Here is a 24,693-nt window from a genome sequence, read left to right as displayed (position 1 = left end):
CCCAGAGTGCCTGGTATAAAGGAGATGCTGAAAAGAACTTTCTAGATTGAATGAATTAGTGTTGTTGTTATTATATGCATCTTAAAAGGAATTGAGAAAATCTAGGGACATAGGTTTCTATGTTATCATCTGTAAGTGTATCTATAATTGTGGCAGCTTAACCTCTTTGCCTCAGTCCTTCATTATAAATGGTGAGGACAGTACTTGAAGTTCAAGGTCACTCAGAACTGAGTGAGCTACATGGAAAATACATGCAGTGACTGGTCCCTAGGGAGCCGACCTTGCATGGCAGTGAGTGTAATCATGGTAAGTGCCAGTGCCATGTAAGTGGTAGCTATTATAATAATTCTGTCGTACTGGATCTGTAGGAAAAAAGATGAGCATTGTCATGATTTTTATGTAATTTTCTTCTCAGTTTTTACCATAGACTTTTTTTTTGCAATGAAAGCTTAAAAGAAAAAACCTCATATGAAAATAAAACTCAAATGCTAACAGTGGTTACCTCTAAATAGTGGAATTGGGAGAATTTTTCTATTTTCTTCTTGACGCTTTTCTACATTTTCCAAACTGTTTGTAGTATGTATGTTACTTCTATCATCAAGATTTGGGGGAAACAACCTTTTTTCCCTTTTTTAAATAAGAAAAAGAATGCTCAGCATCAAAGATAACACAAAGCTGCTGAACTAGATGCTCCATCTGGGGATGGTTGAGGACTAGAAGATGCTGCCCTGTTCTGGGCTTCTTTGGGGGGATGTTATTTAAATGCATGTTTCACAGCCTCAGAAAGTTGTGAAGCAGTTGTTAAGAACTGGGAAACAGAACCAATGAGGAAAAGTAAAGTAGTTTTAGTTCATCCGTTCTGGACAAAGTGGTCAAAAAACTTTAAGCCCTCTTCGCAGACAATGGCTTACATTTAGCACAACAGCTTTCCATTGGCTCCAGAGAGAGAACAACAAAAAGCAGATCTGTGGAAATGATAGCAGAAAGGGTGAGAAGTGGAAGTGAATGGTTCCCGAACCTTGGGATGCGCTTCCAAAGGAGGATGTTTCATGCCAATTCCTAGAGATGTTTAAAATAGAGTCCTGAGCAAATCCTGGTGGTCGTTTTCAGTCTTTTTCTTGCTGATTCTTAGACTCCATCAAGCTTTTCGGTCGTACTTGTCTGGACCTGTGCTGTCTCCCCAGTTCACAGTAGCGTGTAACCTTTTTATGAAACTATTTTGCAGATATTTAACACAGTGCCTGACGTGCCCCTCACCAATGCCCAGCTGCACCTGTCTCGGAAGAAGAGCAGTGACTCCAAGCCCCCATCCTGCAGCGAGAGGCCCCTGACGCTCTTCCACACCGTGCAGTCAACAGAGAAACGTGAGTGCCACTACTCAGGGCCAACGTGGTCCCCGGGGGACATCCAGGCCTCCTTCCAGCTGCCCGGGGTGCTCACCTCCAGCCTCTCTGTGTGCGTTGCTGCCTTTTGTGTCTTTGAGGACACTGTATCGGCCATTGTACCCTCCTGGGTTCCGTGGCTGAGTAACCTCGACAGGACAGGAAGCAGGGGTGCTGAGGATGAAAGGGAGGGCCACGCTGCCCAGGATCCTCTTTCCCAGTCCCCTGTGGGCAGACAGCTGAGCCCCTTTTCCTCCAGCTGCACCATCAGATCTAGGCTCAGGCGTCGCTTATTCGGCCCATCTTTTGTTAGCGGCTCCCCTAGAACCAGTTTCCCTTCCTTTTCTCGGGTTGTAACTCAGTGCTTATTTGTGCAAGTCACACGCCCCACTGAAATGGGGCTCTTTCTGCACAGGGACCTTGTTTGGCTTGCTCGTCCTTCCCCTCCACCTCTCCTGGGCCTGACACACAGTGGATGCTTAGTAAATGTGTGGAATTAATTCACGGATTAATAGGAGAGCATTGCCCTCCTTGTTCCAAGTAGCGGAGTGTTCTCACCACAACTGTATCGAATCTTGTTTTCACCTCTGGATTTCTGAGTTCTTTGCAGCAGTTGGGTTACTGGGCCCTCAAATCTCCAGTCTGGTTTCAGCCTTTGTAATGAGGAAGTCCAGTGGTGGAGGGTGGGAGTCGAGGGTCCCAGCTGTGCCCGAAGGCAGGCAGCCCTGGGTCCCTGTGCTGGCGACAGCATTCAGGCAAGCCTCCTACCTTCTCTCAGCCTCAGTTTACTTGTCTGCAAAGTAGGGATGATAGGGCCTACCTCACAGGGAAATGGTGCGGATTCGATGAACTTACGCAGCTAGGCAGCTGGCACAGGCCTAGACGTGGCAAGGGCCATCGATTGAGAGCTGCTGCTACTATTATTAGTTCCTGTTTAATCACACGCAGACACCAAGGAGTATAAAAACGTGACCTCGCCTGTAAGGAGCTCACATTTGAGTAAAGGAAGTAGACAAGTGAATAGGTAATGGTAAGTCGGCAGGATAACTGCTCTCAGGTGTGTGCATTCAGAGAGCCAGGAGAAGGCGGTGGTTGAAAGCACTTATGGGCACCAGGGGCCTGGGTGAGAGTCCTCCTTGGCTGCTCTCTGGCTGTGTGACGTGGGCCAGTTATCTGCTATTGCATGGCCTCAGTCTCCTCTTCTGGAAAACAGGGATAACAGTTTCCTTATAGGCTTGTTGTGAGGAATAAAGCACTTCAAATGGTTCTCAGTAAATGCTGGGAGGTGTGGCGGTGCTATTATTATTATATACTTATTATATTTTTATGTAGTTATATGTTTATTTTTATATATTTATATAAATATATTTATTGTATATATATATTATATATATAATATTCTCTATGAGTTACAGTAAAGGCGCAAATCAGAAAAATGACCCACTTTGCTTTGAAGAGAAAAGAGACTCCGTATCTGGATTGGCATCTCTATCTTTGTTACAGAAAATGTTTTTTATCCCTTTGTCGTTCAGAAGTAATGGCCTTCCTTATCATTACTCCTGAACACAAATCTTCCCCACCCTCGGAGGATCACTGCTTTTAAAGAGGTCGTCATATCCCATAATATGGCTGCACATTGGTGCAACCAGTGAGGTTGTTTCAGATATGCTGCTTTTATGAGTAAAGCCACTATCATCATCCTCATAGCTAAATCTGTTCATATTCATGATTATTTCCTTATGATCAATTCCTGGAAGAATTTCTAGGTCAGCAGATAATGCACAGTTTTAGGGCTTTGACCCGTACTGGGATTGGCTTCCCATTGAACAATAGCCTGTGTTCCCCTTAAGTATCTGGTTGGGGTCGTTCTTGCTGTGGTCTGTAACAAAGAACACTTGGAACAGGCCTGGCCTCACCCACATCTGCCACAAACACAGCATCGAGCTGTGGGGTGAGATGCTTCTCATGTTTCCACGACAGCCACAGTCACCTAAGGTTTTGTACTAAGCAATGTACAGTGCAGACCAGGACGGATCAGACGATATTGGTAAATTCCTCTAAGACTTGAAATAGTGCCGAGTTTATGGTTAGATGGAAACAGAGGCAGCTCTGGATCAGGTCTTAAAGCATATTCTGGGAGCATGTAAGAAAGAAGATGGCGATTAGGAGAAAATCAATTAGATCCTTGCCCAAGATTAATTTTATCACACGAGGCAGCAGGTGAAAGTTAAGGATGTGTGAAAGCAGACGTGCCTGAGCTGCAGATCAAGCCGTCCCTGTCTGTACACAGGGGACAGGAGGATGGGAGACGGGAAGACAGTGAAGCACTACATCTTCCCTCTGAACACGAGGAGACGCTCCCTGGAAATGGGGCTGGAATCTCCATATGCGCAGATATTTGTGGGGTGCTCAACTTTCCTCCCTTTCTCTGCAGAAACATTTTCATTGAAAAGCACATAGGGGTGCGTGTATACATATACTTTTAGAGTTGATTTTAGAAACCCTTGTTTTCCTGGGAAATTAGAGTAATGTCCAGGCTGGCCTGGAAAGGCACCATAGGAGCAGGAGCTGGAAGGTTCTGCCAGCTCTCGCCCCTCCTAGGTTGAGGTGCAGCCACTCGCCACCGTTAGATGAGCAGGTCACAGTGTACTGTTTTCACACACAAACCCTCCCCTTTGGTCTATGGACAAAGATAGAAGACTATCAAAGCACTTCACTGAGTTTACTCTTTGGAGTTAAAATGCTGGGGAAGACTGCAGGTAATTTGTGGGGGGGAAAAATGCTGTATTTCCATACAGTGATGTTTTTCAGATTAAGGCCTCTTTCCATACCTAGCTCAGTACTTCCCAAACTTGAATCATTTACATAGGCCTTCATTCACTCTTTGGGCTACAACCACATAACATTTGCACTGTTGTTTGTTTAATATATTTATATAAATCAATTTGAAAGCAGCTCACTTCTTTACACGGCCTCATCCTACTCAGTAAAATTTCTACAACGTGAATTTTATTGTCTTACTGTATTACTCTCTAATATACATTAAAATAAATATGACACTGTTCAGCTAAAAAATGTTCATCCACATTTGACCTTAGAATTGTTGTGTGTCCACCTGTGGAATACGTACCACAGTTTGGAGTCCACAGAGCTTGCTCTAAATTTCTGGCTGGCTCAGATCCTTCTTCTTAACCTAAACACACAAACTCAAGATTCCTTTGTCTGCTCAACTGGAACTGGGTTCAGATGTTGTCCATTAGCTGTTTATATCACTGTGGACACTCGCCATTCACCTGTCGATTTCACGTTGTGCACTCTGGGTTCGTTGTGACACCTCTCCAGGTTTCACACGACCTTACCTTTCTTCAGATTCTTGCCACAGAGTAGATATCTTGTTACAGGGATCGCACCTGTGAGAACACACACACACACACACACACACAAACACGTACACCTACACAATATCTCCATGTACCTCTCTTCTACCTTCAGACTTCATATGATACTCTCAGAACCTCATTTCCTATTATGTCTGTGTGCCTACTCCCTTTTGAGTTCAGTTATGTTTTTCCTCCTCGTTGGCATACTTGCAGTTTAATATTTGTTCTGTGATCCATGGGTCAGCCCTCTCTTCAGCCCCTAGTTGACATGCTTGATGAGCCCAAAACTCCCAGAGTAGTTCCCTTGGGTGCTTCCCACCAGCACACGTTTCCCCTTCACCTCGCTGCAGTGCCCCTGCCCTGTGCAGAAGTTGGAGCCCATTCTTATCTCTTAGAAGTGCATCTGCGCCAACACTCTGGCCTCAGATTGTCATGGAAGTATCTGGCATGTTAGTTGATGCTCACTGATGTGTGTTTTATTTCCCAGAAGGAGTTTTTCATTCTGTGTGGGTAGACCATTTGTGTGCCCAGGCACCTCTGTAAGACTCGTCCACTTTAATCTGAGAGTGGTAGTGGAGTCTTCTCCAGATGACTTTTTCCTTTTCCCAGTGTTATCTCATCTCATCCTTATAATTGGTAATCACCCCATGAGGTAGGTTCTCATCATCCACATTTTACAAGCAAGTAAACCAGGGCTCGAAGGGTTAAGCAGTCACACAGCGGGCGAACGGCAGAGAAGGGATTTGTACCCAAGTCATGCCCCTTCCCCATGCCATGTTGTCACTTCTTGAGCTGCCGAAGTGAAAACCTTGCTAGACTGAGTTAAGGAAGCAATAAAAACCATCTGTCCCAGAGTCCAGCGTTGCCACGGAGGCAGTTGAACCATATTGAATGGGTTCCTCAATACGTGTGGTGGCAAGCAGCAGCCACACGATGACACCCCCCCCATGTCACCCCAGCTCTGCAGCAAGCAGTGTGCATTCAACAGTCACTTAATATGCTGGGCCAAGGCAGTCACTCTCGTTTGTGATCACTTTAGAACAGATGGAAGGAGGTTTTTCAGCTGTGCTGCCAGATGAATGGTAGCGAAGGAGATTACTGTTTAATCTCCAAGTTAGCACGCAGATACATCATGAAGCAGAGATTGGACTGGTATGTCTAGGTGAAAGCTATACTTTTTCCAGGCGACTGCAGAAGGTAGAGCCGGAGGATTAGAGGGAACCAAGCACCCAGGTCTTGTACTTTTTAAGATTTCTTCCAAAAGGTTGCAGGGCGACACGTATCACTTATTTTGTCCGGAATTTTTAGTGCTTAACACAGGCATACCTCTTTTTATTGCACTTTGCAGATACTGCGCTTTCCACAAATTGAAGGTTTGTGGCAACACTGCGATGTCAGATGATGGTTAGCTTTTTTTGGCAATAAAGTTTTTTGTAATTAAAGTGTGTATATTGTTGTTTTAGACATAGTGCTATTACATACTTAATAGACAACAGTGTAGGGTGAACATAACTTTTATATGCGCTGGGAAACCCAAAAATTCATGTGACTTGCCTTATTGCAACATTTGCTTTATTGCAGTGGTCTGGAACCAAACCCAAAATTTCTCCAAAGTATACCTGTCCCAAGGTGTTAAAATATGTTTCTTGGAAGTGTGGTTTTTAGACTTGGGTGTGCATTGGAATCATGTAAGGAGCTTGTTGAAAGGTACAGATGCCTGGTCTCCTCCCCAGTACATTCTGAATCAGGTCATGCCTGGAGCTCAGGCCTCTGTAATTTTAAAAGCACCCTGGTGATGCTGATGCCAGCTAAAGTTAGAGAAGCACTAGCTTGAGGGAGGGAGGGAGGGATTGTCAAGGTTGCTTGTCTTCTGTCATTAGCGGAGTGTCTCTTAGACTCTCTGTTGGGGTTTGGGGCAGGCTGATGCTGGTTGGAAGCAGGGGCTCTGTAGTTTCAATGCCATCTCTATCACCCACCATCTCTGAGACCTAGAGTCCATTACTTTTTTTAAGCTTTTTTTTTTTTTTTTCGGTACGCGGGCCTTTCACTGTTGTGGCCTCTCCCGCTGTGGAGCACAGGCTCCGGACGCACAGGCTCAGCGGCCATGGCTCACGGGCCCAGCCGCTCCGCGGCATGTGGGATATTCCCAGACCGGGGCACGAACCCGCATCCCCTGCATTGGCAGGCGGACTCTCAACCACTGCGCCACCAGGGAAGCCTGAGTCCGTTACTTTTCATTTCTGAACCTCCATTTGTTCATCTGTAAAATCAATCACTAATAATAGCTTCCTTGGAGGGGAATTACCGTGATTAAGTGAGCCAGTGCATGTAAAGTACTTGACAGTGGGCCTAGAACATACTCAGCACCTAATAAATGTTAGCTCAGATTACGATGATTATCATCAGGCTATAGTCTTACTTTATGTTTGACTAAGAAAATATTCCCCCTCTGGAGCCTGCAGAGTCCAAAGGAGAGGCCCATATGTGAGGGTAATGCAAAGTCTCCCTGGCTCCAGAGGGAGTCCATTTGATGCTGGAGTGCCAGCACTTCAGCAGCCTGGGACGAGTTGTGCAGCCTTGGTGGGGTGGGAATGGATTCTTGGGCTTTATTTTACATGGATCTTGTTAACTGGCAGCTGGGATTATCGCTCTGATTAATTCTTTTAGTTCAGTTAATTCATCCTGGACCCTCTCCCAGACAGGCCCAGGGAGAGGTTGAGAATTCAGCTCATGTACTTAACATGTGTGTCTTCCTTGCTGAAGAATAACTGGGAATCCATACTGTTCAGAGCTTTATATAATACCTCTCTCGGAGCCATCAAAGCTGCAGCATGTGTCTTTTCTCAGGTTGCCTCTGCAGATCCTGGGCGCTCTGGACACACCTGTTTGTTTTGGCAGACGACATGTTTATCCACAGGGATTCCTGTTGTCACACAGACTGTAAGGTGTAATGTAGTTCTTATCTTAATTATGTATGGTTACCATGTGTGAGTGAGAACCGCATAGTTGATGTGGCCCTTAAAAAATGATGCTGTGGAAAGCTCATGGCAGGAGAAAAGTTCAAGGTAGATCATTAAATAAAAAAGAGCATATTCCAGCCTCTCATCTCTGGCATTATCACTATGTAAAACAGGTATTATAGCATTAGGCATTATGTAATCCCACCATGTTAAAAGAAAAAAATATGTGTCTGTTTCTACGTATAGAAAAACAACTGGGCTTTTACACACCAAAATACATCTAGATTATTTGTATGCTATTCTGTACTTTTCAGTTGGAGAGGAATGCATATTTATTATGTATTGCCTAATTTTTACGTGATAAAAACAAAACTCTCTAATCATACACTTCATTTACTATCTCAAACCCATTTTGCAATGAGTCATGGCATAAAAATAAGTAAATATATCATTTTCTTCTTTCTCGTGAGCAGTGGTGTAAGCAGTCTGTATGTAGGCTTCCTCAGATACCGGGGAACCATAGACTAAAGGGAGACTGTCCCTCCTGAAAAGTAAGTTCTCAGGGAAGAAAGAGGGCTATGTTGTGAGTAGCAGAGTGTCTGCTTAACTGTGACCATTCAGTTCCCTGTCCAGCCATTAATTAGAGGTGCGTTCCTACGCCGTGGTTTTTGAAATGCTGTTTCAGGAGAGGCTCCCCTTGTACCTCCATGTCTCATCCCAGCGAATCACTTCCGTCCTGGGCCAGCCACAGTGACTTCCCCATTCTCTCATGCACTCCATTTTCATTGGCATTCTTTCCCTTTGCAATGCAGAGGGTTATTATGGGCACCATGGGGAGAGAATGTCAGTCAGTCCACAGGGGACCAAAATCAGTGGTGGTTTTGCTGAAGACAACCTGCCAGAAGTTGTGATATCTTGTCCTGCATCTAGGGTCCAAACAACGTTGACCACATTTTTCACTCATCACCTCCCTGTTTAGTCCATCATTGCCCCAACTACATTTTAAGATTATTTTTTAAAACATTGCCCAGCCTATTTTCATGTGCTCAAATATGCTGCCCAAACTACTTCTTCAGATTATTTTTATCGTAGGGACTGAGGCTGGGTCAGCATGAAAGCAGACCAGCTCAGATTTTAGTGGGGCTTGGCACGCCACCCTTATCAGCAGCAAAAGCTACAGAGGAGAAAAATTGCTTTAGAAAGTCTGATTCCAAGCTTCCTGTGTACTTGGGTGTTTCCCAGAGATGGTAAACTCAGAAATTGCTGTGCACTCATTTTTTATTGCAAAATTCATTAAGCTGCTATGCTATTATCATTGTCTTGTCAAGATGATACATTACAGGCTTCATTGCAAAACTTTAACAAGCAGGAGAAAGTACACCTCTCGTTCCACCATAGCCCGGGAAAGCCTCTGGGCGTTTTGCTTTTGCAAAACGTTTTGCTTTTAATATTTTTGGTATAACGCCCTGGGTCTCTGCAGAACCTCCATCTGTCTTGCGAGATTCCCTTTTCTTCCTGGTTGATCATGTGGAGAGTGAGTTCCCTCCTTTGGGCTCTGTGAGGCGTCAGGAGCTGCTGTTAAAGATCTTCTTTCTGAGATCTTTCGTCTGAGACCTCATGGAGAGCTGAGATATCAGCCTCTATGATGACAGACTTCTGTGCATGGTGAGAAACCTCCCTCAAAGTGGCGTCGAAGGTCTATGTTTCCTATTTACCCTCCAGCTCTGAGTATTCAGTGGGCCAGACGTGTTCAGGCCTGCCGAGCCAGGCGGATTTGGCATGTGCGTTCCTGGCCTCGCCTCTGAGTTCTGTGATCAAGAGACCCTGTGTCTTGTATGTGGCACGCTTGTCATCGGAGCGAGCGGGAATCACTTGGTAAATATGGAAAGTGATGGAGCTTAGCTCCCAGATTTCCATGGCAACCCCCAGAACAAGTACAATATCACCAAAATTATTCTGCGGTTGCTTTTTTTAGTTGCAGTGATTTGGTTGCATACTCATGTTTTTCCGCTCCTGATTTGTACAAAAAAAACACAGACTCTGCCCACTGTAACTAGTACTTTGGTTTCAAGGACATTAGTGGTCCCTGCCCGAAGCACCTGAAAAATTCAATCACACAAAACTGCCTCCTGTGTGCTAACAGAATACATTCTGATGGTTTGTGTTGCCTTATTTATGTTTATTATGTATGTCATGACTGTTGTGGAGCTCTAATCTCTCTACTGTGCACGGCCTGGGCACCAGGAATGTATGAGCTGACACTGACTCACCGGTCATCGTCATGGATGCTTGATGTAGTCTGTGAGGGCAGACGTGGCCCTGCCCTTCGGTAGTGTGTGTTTTTAAGGACCAAGTCCACATCCAGCTTGTCACTCCTTGGAGAACACATGTTCATGAAAGCATCCAACGTGTTACCCATGCATGTTTACAATTGTTTGGGCTTTTATTTTATCATTTCTTTGTTTCTGGGCTCTTGTTTTCTGTGACTAATATGAAGAGAGATTCTTGTGGACAAACATGCCTGAGGAAAGCAAGCATTCTCACTGCCTTCAACCAGTTCCAGAAGACTCTTGCATTGGGGGCATTCTTTCTGTTTTGGCCATTTGATCTTGTCAGTTTGACTCGTAGCTGGTTGTTGTTTTCCTTTTTCAGCCCACTAGCCTGTAATTTTTTTTTCTTCAGCAATATAATTGCCATCGGTCCTTCTTACACCTTCTGATGCGGATGCCAGAGCTGGTTTGAATCATCAGTGACTCAGAGAAGTCCAGCTCTGTATTTCAATGATTTGGTTAATTAAAAAAAAAAAAAGAAAATCTTTTAGGCTGCCTGTTCTCATTCTGTTTTTCTGTCAGGAGCAAGCATTCATTTGCCCACCTGACAAAAGTCCTCCTGTTTTGAGTGACATTGGTGAATCATTTTCTCTTTATTTCTTAACGGATTGCAAATGCTGTAGAATTTGTCATAGTATAGTTTGCCTTAACCACTAAACATTTGATTTGCTATTGATTTCACTCCCCACTCCTTCTCTGGAATAATCACCTTCCTACTCACCCGCTGGAAGGATCATCAGCATTTCAGCTTAGACATCTGTCCACTTAGAAGCTCTCAGTCTCATTACGTGAGGTCTCCTGTCAAAGAAAACTGTAGTGATCTTGTAGTCAGAGAGTGCCAGGTTTCCAGATTTCCTTATCATATGGCCCATGGAGGGATATCAGTAAAGAGTCTGCGTCTTTGGCCATCTTGTCTGCAAAACTATGGAATATTATGATTAATTTTTTGGCATTTTCTCTTTGGACAAAAAACTCCTTTCCCTGATCTTTTGTTTCTGTTGTTGTTTTGTTGTAGGTTACACCATATGTGACAGGTCCTAGATATCTAAATATAAGTCAAAATATAATCTCAAAAAGAATTTATTGTTTGAAAAAAGAATTCTGTGTCCTCCAGTAAATGAATACTGGAAATCCTCAGGCTCAGTTTGGGTGTAGCCATCTGTTTTATTCTGTTGACTTTGCCAGTCCAGGGACAGTCGAGTCCTCATTATCCGCCCATATCCTCGTTCTGTTGTGGGTTTACGGGAGTTTGGGATTAACACACACTACTATACATAAAATAGATAATCGACAGGGGCCCACTGTATAGCACAGGGAACTCTACTTAATATTCTGTAATAACCTACATGGGAAAAGAATCTGAAAAAGAATAGATATATGTATATGTGTAACTGACTCACTTTGCTGTACACCTGAAACTAACACAACATTGTAAATCAACTATACCCCAATATAAATTTTTTTTTTTTGCGGTACGCGGGCCTCTCACTGTTGTGGCCTCTCCGGTTGCGGAGCACAGGCTCCGGACGCGCAGGCTCAGCGGCCATGGCTCACGGGCCCAGCCGCTCCGCGGCGTGTGGGATCTTCCCGGACCGGGAAATGAACCCGTGTCCCCCGCATCGGCAGGTGGACTCTCAACCACTGTGCCACCAGGGAAGCCCCCCAATATAAAAAATTTTTTTAAGTAAACAAGAAAAAAAAAGAAAAAACAAATATCATGTTCCACATGCTACAGCCTTCCTCATTAGCTCGTGGAGAGACCCAGTCTATAATACTGTAACGGGAGATATGTTCTTAAAACTTTTACCTAAGTCCATTTTTTAGAATCAGATCTTTTTATGAATATTAGGATTCTGATAAAATATTTTATAAAGCAAAGCATCTTTATATAATTTTTTTTTTAATTGTGATTTCAAAGTGTTGTCTGTCACATGCCCAACCTTAGGTTGCTTATAGTCTACTGAGAAAGGTAGACATATGAACAAGTGAATATGTGCAAGTTAATCAATACTCTAGTATACATCTGATTAAGATACCAACGAATTAGTGTCAGAATCTGCTGTCTGAGGTCAGGGTTTGTTACCCAGGAGGAGCTCAATAAATATTTATTGAAAAAATGAAAATCGAAGAAGGTTTCATTTCAGATACTCTGTTTTTCTAATGCATAATAAGGCAGAAAAAAAAAGTCCTGATAATATTTTAGAAAAGCTGATATTCTTTTCGTATGACATTATTTTTAATTCATAGAATTATAACCCTCTCATGGACAAGTAAATGTAATCACAGAGAAATATGAGCTTTAGTTATACTCTTCTATTTCCTATGAATTCAGATTATTATGTCCTGCGAACTTGGCCTCAAACCAGAGTTAATAAAACTCTTCATCTCTCCTCCCATATGAAGCAGAATACATCTCCACTGAGCCCCAAAGAAGTGTCATCTTTACTCCCCTTGGAATGAAGGTAGTCTTGGGCTCCTCACACTTTTTCAGGAGTCTTGATATGAGTATTTTGTGCAAAGGAAAATTTTACTTATACTGATTCATACTGATAAATGGCATGTCCATTCCCTCAATGATCCTCTAATTATGTAATTTTAGAGTTGTTTTTTTTCCTGGTAGCAAGTACCCATTTGCAGGCCCTGTTAGTCCTTCTACATCTTGGCTCAATGTAACTCTTTTGATTTCTCTTTCTTTGTTGTTTCTCTTTGGAACTCAAGCTTTTGAAATATGAATAGTTCTAAACCTCAGGAATCAATAATCTACTTTTTTCAAAACCTAATTAGAGTTCAGGAATCTCCCACAAGCCTCACGGGGTTTTTAAGTGTTCCGTAGGGCTTCAAACATGGCTTTGAGAATTTGCCAAGATACTAGGTGGTATTGGTGTATACATGTATGTTTGTGTGTTTCTGTATGTGTGTACCTAATGTGAAGATTACTCTAACATCATTTCATAAGCATATTATATTTTTACATACATGAGTAGTGCAAGGGAAGAGTATTTTTTATCATGGCCTCACCCCTTTTATTGCCTAAAGAGAGCTGAGTTCACTTCTTGACCTCTAAACTACCATATCAGCGAGCCTAGTCTTCTTCTTAGGGATATGGTATACCTCTGGCTCATTTCAGAAAGGTCCAGTGAGGATTAACCCAGACGTGACATTTCTTGATACGTAAACTGATTGCCCAAAACATCGGTTGATTCCAATATGGTGTATCTGTAAGGAATGTGGAAAAATGACATTATATGTCTCTAATGTTTTGCTGCAGCAGTGGTGCCCATGCCATTTGGCTAAATCATCCCCACAATGTTTTCTTCAGTGCATGGTTCCAAGTTTTTAAAGATGTGAAGAAACAGAAAGTTCTTTTCTTTGAGCAAGGTTCTGAAGCTTACAAAACGCATTCTTGCATGTGATCCCACTTGATCCTCATGACAGCTCCCTGAGCTGTGTAAGGCATTTCTCATGCTCCCCATTTTATAGCTGCATTAACCAAGAAACAGAGAGTCAAGGAATATTCCCTGACTCCATACAGCCAGTCAGTGGTGGGAACTCAGGTTTTCTCCCTTCTGACTTGGTAATATTCTCCAAGCACTAATGTGACTGCTTGGAACATGGACTCAGTTTTGTATATGCAGACTACTCTGTAGTCCTTACAGATCTATTGATCAAAGAATTAACTGGAAGCTCAACATCAAATACGTGGAGCTAGAAGCAACCCAGAAGAGTCTATCTGGGGAGTGGTTAGGGGTTTAGACTGCAGAGCCATAAGGAAGTGGCTGTCCAAAGAGTAGATATTTTATGGCATGGTACTATAGGGTCAAAGGTAGGACATGGCTTAGGCAAGTAAGACCATGCTGGGGGCAGGAGTTTTAGAATAAAGGGTGAATGTCACCAAACCAAGAGGATATGATTGATTGTAAGGGGGCTTTGAAGGCTCTCTCTGTTCTGACCATCTGCCAGTCCAAAGAAGACACAATTCGTGGTGCGGTGGTGGGGCCACTCTTAGGAAAAGGCTGGTCATATGAAAGGGGAGATGTGTCCTGTCAAGGGAGATGTGTCCTGTCTGTCAAGGGAGATGTGTCCCGTCTGTCAAGGGAGATGTGTCCTGTCAAGCGGAGGACGGAGTTTTGCTGTCAAGCGGAGGACGGAGTTTTGCTCTAAAGTTTCAAGTCACCTGTTACTCTTGGGCTCTTCCTTTCCCACTTGTAATTCTTATCCTTTCCTATGTCCTTTTCATAGCTTCATTGGCACCAGAGAGCTCCATCTAATCTCTTTATCTGTAAACTTTGGTATAGGTAGGAGCAGACTCTCCCTATGGAATAATATTAATATGGAGTTTGTGGCCTTTTCTTCCCCCAGAGGAACAGAGAAACAGCCTCATCGACTCCAGTTTGGAATCTGTCGTCTCATCAAACGCATACAGCGTCCTTAATTCTAGCAGCAGCTTACAGCCCAACATGAACTCCAGTGACCCAGACCTGGATGTGCTCAAACCCACCCGGCCCAACTCACTGTAAGTATGACGTCGGGCTGCTGGCCACAGGGAGCCCTTGGTCAGCCATTCTGCCCAGAATGTGCTGTCTGGCCCCGTCTGACTTTGAGTATTGTCCCATGAACCTGATTTAAACCTTCTCCCTCAACTTGGAAGCTTGGCTAAGTTTGTTTTGGATTTTTTAAGCATCATCATCTCAAAGGGGAATCATTATTCTTAACATACTGCTTCTTGGCCTTGGTGATGTTTGATTTACCATCCTGCTGAGATGGCTTTGGTGATGGCTCATTGCCTGTGCTGGCTGCTGGGCATGAAAAGCAATTTCTTTTAGTTTTACAAACATCCGGGCACTGTAGTAGCCCAGTAGATTTGTAGCTAAGTCTGCTTCACTCATTTGTGTTGTCACAGTTTCCCTTCTCCCTGATTATGTTGAGTATGTTCAGTGCTATCTCTGTGTCCACTTCCAGAGAAAATAGCTCCCGGGTGCTCTGTGAGTCTTCAACTCCTCAAACCTTAACATGACCGTGATCACAGAGCAAATAAATTCTCTAAAGAAGAACCTCTGTTGCTTCATTCTTGGGTGTTGAGCACCCACAGCTGAGACAGGCAGTTTTGAGGCCGGTTGTCCCACCCTCCACGGAAACTAGATCTACTCTGCTTGGGCCAGAAAGTTCTCTTTTGTGGTTACATCCCACATTACTTAGCCTGCTTCTTCGGACCACCCCATAAATCTCGTCCACTAGAGCCTTTGCATAAAGAATGTGAGGCCATGACAAAATAGCTGGACTCTCCAGCCACAGTTGTATAAGACTCAGGAAGAACAGAGTTGACTTTGCCTTTCTCTGGTGAAAATAGTTTGAGGTTCAGCCACAAATTGCCTTCAGGACAGTTGTTTCTCTTGGTGAGGCCCCAGGATGTCAGAACCTTTTCCTGCCCCTCTCCCTGCTGTGGTTGCATGATCGCGCTCCGCCATTCTATCTTGCTAACATAGTTACAGATCTGCAAAATGGGTCTAACAATTTTTGCCTTAGAAGGGACTAAGGGATATTAAGGTTTGGAAGGAAAAATGACTCTAAAATGGATATGAGGCACTTAGAAAATGCAGCAACAGTGTAAGATGGAATTGTACATTGAGAAAAATCAGGTCTCTTTTTAATTGTTGGCAGCTTTAAGTCCTACCTTGATATGCAAGAAATGTAATGACCTGTTATCAGGTAGATGATGTGTGGTTTTTTTTTTACCAAGAACTAGCCTCAAATGCTCAAAATAATTTAACCTGTTCAGCTTGCGGGCACTGAGTCCTTTCTGGTTCTCCATGGCCAGACTTGCGTGTGGAGCCTCCCTTCCTTGATGGATGGCTCTCCAGGGTACTCCCAGAGCCGTTTTCCTTGCAGTTGCTGGAATTATTTGTTGCTCAGAAGGAGCAAGGTTGAATTTCTAGCCCAGGTTGCTTAACACTCCCTGATTTTAGCCGGCGGCACCAACTAGTGGCCTTTAATCTTTGTTTTCAGCTGCTGGGGGCTGGGAGCCCCCCAAGGCACCATTGAGTACAGTGTGTCCAAAGAGGCTACTTTGGCAGCTTTGTGGAAATGGGGGGTTTGGTCTTTTAAACAGGTCATGGAGGAGGGGGCTTGGGATTTTTTATTTTTCAGTTATCTAGATGTGATTTGTTTTACATAAAACACTGGGGGGCACTTTGCCTGCTTCACGCCCATCCACCAGATGTATCCCTACCTGGTGTATGTTTGGGGGGCTTTCCCAAGGAAGGGATGATGAGGCCAGGAACAGTCCACTTGTTTGCCTCTGGTGGAGGATGGGAGGTAGGAATGTTGGTGTGTTTCCCGCAAGACTGTTGTCTTCCAAGCCCAGTGAATAGCTAACTGATACCTGGAAGTCTTGAGCTCCAGGAGGGCTGCTCTTGAGGTGGAAGCAGTGCTGACACCAGCGTTTGCTACGGACCTGATGAGGGCCATGCCAGCAGCCCTAAACACTCTGTAGCTGGTTCTCCACCCATTTCTGAAACCCAGGGCCAGGAGATGTTGTTGCCCACTTTGTGCCTGCCAGATTTATTCTGCCTGGGATTGGCCTGGCCTGGGATTGGACCACCAACAGATGGATGAGAGGTCATCCCGGCAAATGGAAGCCACAATACTTCCCTGAGTCAGTGAATTCTGAGGCACCCTCTGCCATGGTGCTGGGACTCAGTTGCAACCAGCCGAGACCACTTGGGTCTCAGCCTCGGTCCTGGACCCTTTCATTCCTTCCGTTGTTGTTCACTTGGAGGTGCACAACGCTCCTTGAATGGGGACACTTAATGACGCAGATGAAAACACAAGACCAAGTCGAGGGGTGGGGGATTACCGTTACCTTGACTGTAAATTAGGCACAGCGTGGGGAAACCAGTCACCAGAAAACTGTCTGTTCTTTTTATTTCATTCATTTGTTTTTCATTGTTTTCATAATGACTGGAATGATCCTTCTGACCACATAACAATCATAATGAAAGAAATTTGTTTGTGACTCAGCATCCCTTGGTACTTTGGAGGCCACATTTTGCTGTCTCCTTTGTAAATCTTTTCTAATTCTCCAAGGAGATGAAGGTCCTCTTGTTCGTGTGGATATAATGCTAAATCAGGCATCAGAATCAGAGATGCCACCTTTTCAGGCCTGCCAGGGCAAGGCTGCAGGGATCCTATCTTTGGCAGGTCCTCAGCTGGACCTCTTGAGGTTGCTGTCTCTCCTAAAGATCAGAGGACACTTGGTGAGACGAGACCAAAGTTTAGCTCATCTAAAATGGTCAGCAAATATTGCTGACCTGGTTTATGCTCAGACCTCTGCTGAGCTACCTGGGGTAAAGGAGAAAAAGAGGATTCCTGGCCTCCCCGGGAGTTTACACTCTGGCTGAGGAGGAAAAATGGTGGTAAATGGCAGTGCTAAATGGGGCTTAGAGCTCAGAATTGCATTTAGAGTTCAACAACTCTTAACTGGGTATCTGTTAGGTACACAAACCAGTCAGTGTCGGGAAAAGTGGCGTAGATGAAATGTGAGGTGGGCACCAGGTAAGATGATATGGGTGGATGAAGAGCATTTCAGGTAAGGGGATGAGAGAGGCAGAGATAATCCAGGATGGAGAAAAACAGTCTACAGACGTGTGTGTTGGGGGAGGGGGAACTTAGTTTTTCCCCCACCACAACCACCAAAAAAAAAAAAATTGAACAAACCGTTAAGATCAGGTCACTTCACACAAAAATCCAGATTTCATGCTGGAACCACTAGACACACACACACACACACACACACACACACACACACACACACACACACAAAATAATGAATTTAGACACAGACCTTACAGCATTCACAAAAATTAACTCAAAATGGACCATAGACCTAAATGTAAAATGCAAAACTATAAAATTTCTAGAAGACAACATAGGAGAAAATCTAGGTGTCTTTGGGTTTGGCAATGACTGTTTAAAGAAACACCAAAAGCATAATCCATGAAAGAAAAAATTGGTAAGTTGGACTTCATTTAGGCTAAAAGCTTCTACTCTGGGAACGACATTATTAAGAGAATGAAAAGCCAAGCCACAGACTAGGAAAAAGTATTTGCAAAACACGTATCTGACAAAGGACCAGTATACTAAATATATAAAGAACTCTTAAAATTCAACAGTAGGTAAACAAACCACCCAGTTAGAGGCTGAGCAAAGGGGCTTCCCTGGTGGCGCGATGGTTGGGAGTCCGCCTGCCGATGCAGGGGACACGGGTTCGTGCCCCGTTCCAGGAGTATCCCACATGCCGCGGAGCAGCTGGGCCTGTGAGCCGTGGCCGCTGAGCCTGCGCGTCCGGAACCTGTGCTCCGCAACCGGAGAGGCCACAACAGTGAGAGGCCCGCATACCGCAAAAAAAAACAAAACAAAAAAAAACAAAAACCATCGAGCGATCACACTCTTAGGTGTTTACCCAAATGAGTTGAAAGCTTAGGCCCACAAAATCCTGCCTATTCATAATTGCCCAAACTTGGAAGCAGCCAAGTTGTTCTTCAGCAGGTGAATGGATAACCAAACTGTGGCACGTCCAGACAATGGAATATTATTTGGTGATATAAGGAAATGAGCTATCAAGGCATGAAAAGACATGGATGAACCATAAATGCATACTGCTAAGAGAAGAAAGCCACTCTGAAAACACTGCAGTATGGTATGATACCAACTATATGACATTCTGGAAAAGGCAAAACTATAGAATCTGTAAAAAGATTAGTGGGCAGGAAGGACACAGGGCATTTTTAGGACAGTGACACTCTTCTGTATGATATCCTAATAGTAGATATTACTAAATGCATAATGCAAGACATTATGCATTTGTCAAAATCCATAAAACCCATAGAAAAGAAAGAGTGAATCCTAATGTAAACTGTGGACTTTAGTTAATAATAATAGCAATAATAATAATGTATCAGTATTGGTTCATCAGTGGCAATAAACGTACCACACTAATGAAAGGTGTTAATGATAGGGGAAACCTAGGGAAAGGGGAGAGTTATATGAAAACTCTAAGTTATTTTGAGCAATTTTTCTGTAAACCTAAAACTGCTCTAGAAAGTAGTCTATTAGTAAATTTTTTTTTAATCTAGATTTCCAGCTTCTTCTGAAAAGTTAAAAGATTTGGCCACACTAAATTCATATGTTGCTTGGTAACAGATGATACTCTTTAGTCACTATCTTCTCTCTTTTCTGTCTCCAAGGCCTGTGATAAATTAAATACGGCCAAAGAATCTTTGCAGCCCCTCCCATTAAGAGGTGGAGTCCTTGAATCTAGGCCGGACTTTACCCTCTGACTTGATTTGATCATTATATGACTTCCAAGCCCAGGCCACAAGGCCTTGCAGCCTCCCATCTCCTCTTGGATCCCAGCCACCGTGTAAAAAGTACAGCCTAGCCTCCTTGAGGATGAAGGACTGTTAGAGAGAGGAAGCCCGCTGTCCCAGCCAAGCCCAGTGCCCAGGCCACCGGTCAGCTAATGCAGCCACATGAGTGAGTCCAGGAAAGACCAACAGAAAAGCTGCCCAATTACCCCCACAGATTCATGAAAAAGAATACATTGTGGTTGTTTTAAGCCCCTGAATTTAGGCCAGTTTTTTCAGCAATAGTTAACTAACACAAGTCAGAGTCATGGGCAACTTCCTTGGGATGGCACTGGGCTGCCTGGGTCAGGTATGGAAGATTCTCACTGTAGCATAGTGGCACGTGGAGATTAGCCTTTCCATTTTCAGAATCTTCTTTGAAAGAAAATGACTCATAAATGAGATTCTAAGAAGTTCAGAAACAAAACAAAACCCATAGCTGATGGCTGAGGCATGGAAAGCAGGAAGCCCTAGGTTTTAATCCTGGCACCATCGACTGGCTGGTGCTCTTCCTTGGCCCTGAACATGCCCCTGAACGTGCCCAATGCCCGCTCCCGGTGGTGGAAGGAGTGGGGCTGACCTGTCTCTAAGAACGGAGGTCATTCACTGGGTGCTTACAAAGGACTGCAGAAATAAGTCTCTCTCTCCTCTCCCAGTGACCAACAGAGATGGCCTCGTGCCATCCATTGCTTTTCTGGGAGATAGTGATTTTTAAGGAGGAAGTAAACAAATGCTGAGAAAGAAGTCAGGGGACATCCCACTAGGGACTTAAGATACTGCAGTAATTCCCCCAAATTAAAACCGACCAGGGGAATGCTTTTTTCAAACCGCTGGGGTAGGAATGGAGGGGCTTGTTAGGATTGAAAGAAGGCCAGGAGAGCAGAGGATGATTCCAGCAATGGAGGAACCCAGCCTTGGAGTTCTCTCTGCCTAAGTGGTCCCCACCCCTAAAAAATAACTCACTGCCCAGTAGCCCCATCAATAAAACTAATTTTTCTCATCCTTTCCGCTTAACACACACACACATGCGTTTCCACGTTATTTCTGGTTACCTAAAAGATGTGTGCATGCCAGACGCCTTCAAATTCTGCCAGAGTCAACCATCCTCTCTGGTTTTTGTGGCCAGTGAGAGGCGGCAAGAGAACAGTGCCTGGAATTCAGAGGATAAACAAGGCCTGCTTCCAGGCAGAGTTGTTTCTCTGAAGCAGTGTTGGCTCCTGCTGCATTTGATTCAGCGGCTCTCATCTGAAACCTGGGGAAAGCTTGCCTGGAGAGAGATCTCTAAAACTTTACTTCTGTTTTGCTTATTCAGTCAAAATTCACTCAACAAATATTGTTGAACACTGACTGTGGGCCAGGTGTTATTCTGAGTGCTGAAGATAGAGTGATAGAAAGATTAGAGTTTCTGCGCTCATTGATTTTATATTCTAGTAAGGTAACGTATCAGTATCTCAAATATCAAACGTTGAGAAGTTCCGTGGAGAAAACCAACATAGAGTAAAGGAGGTACAGATTTGGAGGGGAAGGAGGCAAGTTACTTTAGGACTTTCTGCCTCCGTTTCTTCATCTGTAAAATGGGGTCATCATACCCTCCACAAAAATGTGTTGTGACAGTTAAATGAGATCACCTTTGTCATATCATTTACATGTACAGCACTGTGAATGGCAGTTACCGGTAATGACTCAGAGGCCCTCTTCCACACCATCCGTTCTCTCCCTCTATTCCGTCAACCCTGGTGTGTATTTTTCAGGTGCAGAGAGATGTCCCAGGCTGTTCTGCTCATCTCTCCGCACAGGCTTACTATCTTGGTAGCCTGGAGCTCTCTGTCAGGTCAGTCTTTGAGTATCAGTGAAAAGAAGGGGACTTCTGTAGAGTCAGGTTCTGCCCCACCTTAAACCTAGACCAGCTGGGGTAGGCAAGCCTGTTCCTGAGACATGTGGGAACCTCCACATCCCATGGGGTACCTGATAAGCTGCATGCCTAGCTGTTATTTATTGGGACCAAATGAATCACTAAAGGAATAAAAGGCATTAGACAACTGATAACTAATGGCATATTTTTTAAAGTAATTTTACCATCTAAGTGCTATTTTATGCCAAAAGAGTTACACCCAAACAGGCAGCTATGATTTTGCTCCAGTGATCTTTGTTTTTTCATTCTTTGGGATGCAGGGATTTGAAAGAGGAAGTTTTCCTCTGTGGTTGAGTCAGTTTGCTGTGTGGGAAGAGGATCTTTCCTGTTAGATTGAGGATACCGTTTCTCACCTACCTCCAAGCAGAAAAGGTCTCTCGAGACAGTTTTGCCTGAAAATTTGGTGGCATTCCCCACCTTGAAAAATAGCTCGAAAGCGTAATGATTTTCACAAGGAGTCATTTGCCTTTTCTTATTACTCCTCACCACCCCCACGGTGGCTCCAGCCTGCTTGGTCATGGTTGTCTCTTGGACAAGCCCAGAACCTTCCCTCTTACGTCTCAGGCTCCTGGGGCCACCATAGCCACAGCTCTTCCAAGTACCAGGCCAGCTTCCCTTGACATTTTCAGAGATTCGTCACTGACATGACCCACATTCTTGTTTCCTGAGAGGCCTCCTGTCAGCTTTTCCCATTCCCCAGCCAAGATCTTCCGGGCCAGTCAGGAGCCCAGCTGGCTTCCCTTGGTTGAGGGTGGAGATTCCTGCCTGGTGACCCATCCGATTTTTATTGGATAAATGTGTTTGGTTATTAGCGGTTCTTCTTTTTTTTCACAGAAAAATCGATCGAGGCAGGCCTCACACTTCATGACCCAGCAGGATTTCTTTCCCAAGCACCAGGGCTGTCCGTGGGCTTGGATCTCTCCAGCGTGTCAGCAGAGGGGGTATGGGAGGAGGCGGGGACTGGACATCATTCCAGTGCTCAGCCAGCATCCCCGTTTTCCAGCAGAGTGGAAGTCACAAATGGAACAATGTTTTCCTTCACACAGATTGTTTTCTTCCCCCCTTTATGAGCTAAAATCATATAAAGGGTCTGCATTTTCTTCTGTACACTAATTAATCTTACCAAATAATCTTAAACAGTTCCCCCATTTGCCATGACATGGAGTAGATGCTGAAGCCTTGGGGTTTAATTAAACATATGAACGAACGAATTTCATTCTGGATTTAGCTGCATTTTATATGTGTAAGTAGGTGTTAGGCATTTTAAATGTCCAGTTTTTGGTAGTGTCTTTAGGGAAGGAAATAGGCTTACGATTTTGCATGGCTTTCAGCACTATTATGCCTATAAGTGGACTTGGAAGGAACTCTGAAAGGCTGTTTTTCTCGCTTTGGGTTAGATCTGAGATTGTCTGTCTCCCTCCCTGTGTATATAATTTGGAGGAATCTTATTGGTTGATCCAGATCCTAAATTGGGTAAATTAAAATCATATTCGAGTTCAAGTACTGCTTTTTAAACCTTTTTAGTCAGTCTGGAAAGCAGATGCATCCTTAGCTAGGAACACATTTCTAGTTGGAAGCAGCCTTGGGGTCTTATTTTTAATGCCTTCTCTGCATTAAGAATATAGAAAACCATGTACTGTAGTCTGCTTTGGTCTCTGCATGCTGCTCTTCCAGGGCAGGGTCTTAGCTAAGCACAGTGTTTGCCAGAGTGTGGCCCTGTGACAGCATCACTGGTGTCACCTGGGGGCTCGTTAGAAATGCATGTTCTCAGGCCCCACCCAGACTTATTGGGTCAGCAACTCTGGAGGAGGATCCCAGCAATCTGTGTTTTAACAAGCCCTGCAGGTCATTCTGACACATGCTCAAGTCTGAGAACCGTGGTCATAATGCGTTAGGCTGATAGACTTCACAAGAAAAAAATCTGGATATACCTCAATGTAAAGCACTCAGGGCCAAGCGTGTGTCATCGCTGGCACTTTGTCCCTGCAGTGATAACAGTAGTGGAGCTTAAGAGCACCCTGCCCTTGGCCCTCAGGGGAACCCAGTTAGCTCACCAGTGCTATACTTCACAGCTCACCAAGGAAGCCAGCCAGCTGCTTTGCAAATGCTTGCCTTTTGGTCGTAAATCAAGAGAGGGTGAGTACATCAACTAATCAAGCCAATAGGTATTTTTATTGAGCACATACTATGTGTGTAACACGAGAAAGTCAGGACCCTTGCATTGACAGAAGAAGAGATCTCAGGGTATGTGATACTGAAAGTGGTGGGTCAGCATCAGCATGTACAAAAGATGTGAGACTTCTGGGTCAGCATTCCCCAAACTGAGGCAGGAATGGGAGACAGGTGGAAAGAATGGAGTTGGACAAAGTTCAACCGATTCTTGACAAGAGGACTTCTGTGCCTTTACTATGTCCGTTGTGAATCTCCCAAGGGGCATGTCTTATGCTGCATTTCCTAAATGTATTTGACTACAGAAGATGGTTTTACAGTGATTCTCTTCAGCCTCTTAAAACAGGATCCTACTGTTTAGGAAATGCTATTCTAAAGTACTCTATTTTTGAGGGGGAAAATGTATTTCTCATAATGGATGGTATTATTATAGCAGAGATCCTTCAAAAGAATAACGATCTCGGGGCTTCCCTGGTGGTGCAGTGGTTGAGAGTTCGCCTGCCGACGCAGGGGACGCGGGTTCGTGCCCCGGTCCGGGAAGATCCCACGTGCCGGGGAGCGGCTGGGCCCGTGAGCCATGGCCGCTGAGCCTGCGCATCCGGAGCCTGTGTTCCGCAACGGGAGAGGCCACGGCAGTGAGAGGCCCGCGTACCGCAAAAAAAGAAAAAAAAATAGATTATAGATTTACTCATTTTTGAAATTGCCATTCTTTTATTTATTCTCTTAAATTTGTGGAGTACATCTTTGTGAGAAACAATTCTCTTTTTTAACCTTTAACATTTGTTGTATCCTCAGTAACTAATGATCTGAGTGAGATGCCTGCTATTTGATTGAAGAATAAGGGTCCTACAGAAAGGTGATGGTTTTGGTATGTTTTAAATGAAGTTAATGCTGTTTGAATCATTCGTTCAGTGGCCAGGTGACTCCTCCACTCCAGGCTGGTCTGTCCAGGACTCCAGGTCAGTTTAGCAAATGGTAACTCTTGTAGTACAGCAGAGGAAATTTGTCTCAGGGAGCTACGTAGAGTGGATCCAGTTAGACCTCTACGTCTGGACTGATTTCAGATTTCTTATTAAATTAGGAAGCCCTAACTTAGGAAACAAGAAAGTCAGCTAGCTACTCATGAGCTCCTCTCCCATCCTCTCAACCAACATTGTGA

The 24,693-nt window shown here is 44.2% G+C and overlaps 1 protein-coding gene across 10 annotated transcripts in view; it reads left to right on the top strand.

Annotated features, from left to right (window-relative positions):
* Nucleotides 1-24,693, top strand: part of ARHGAP26 (Rho GTPase activating protein 26) — a 519,366-nt gene that overhangs the window by 426,637 nt on the left and 68,036 nt on the right. For all 10 annotated transcript variants that reach the window (XR_004349277.1, XR_004349278.1, XR_004349276.1 and 7 more), the window contains 2 exons: nt 1,226-1,364; nt 14,412-14,565. Coding sequence is in view for 6 of the 10 variants with exons in the window: in XM_032627452.1 (XP_032483343.1) it covers nt 1,226-1,364; nt 14,412-14,565 (293 nt within the window). In the remaining 4 variants the exon portion in view is untranslated. The remainder of the gene's footprint in view (nt 1-1,225; nt 1,365-14,411; nt 14,566-24,693) is intronic.

The sequence above is a fragment of the Phocoena sinus genome, chromosome 3, assembly GCF_008692025.1.
Source record: "Phocoena sinus isolate mPhoSin1 chromosome 3, mPhoSin1.pri, whole genome shotgun sequence".
Taxonomy (NCBI): Eukaryota; Metazoa; Chordata; class Mammalia; order Artiodactyla; family Phocoenidae; genus Phocoena; species Phocoena sinus.
The sequence above is the reverse complement of the archived record's forward strand: the minus strand, read 5'-3'. Positions and strand labels throughout refer to the sequence as shown.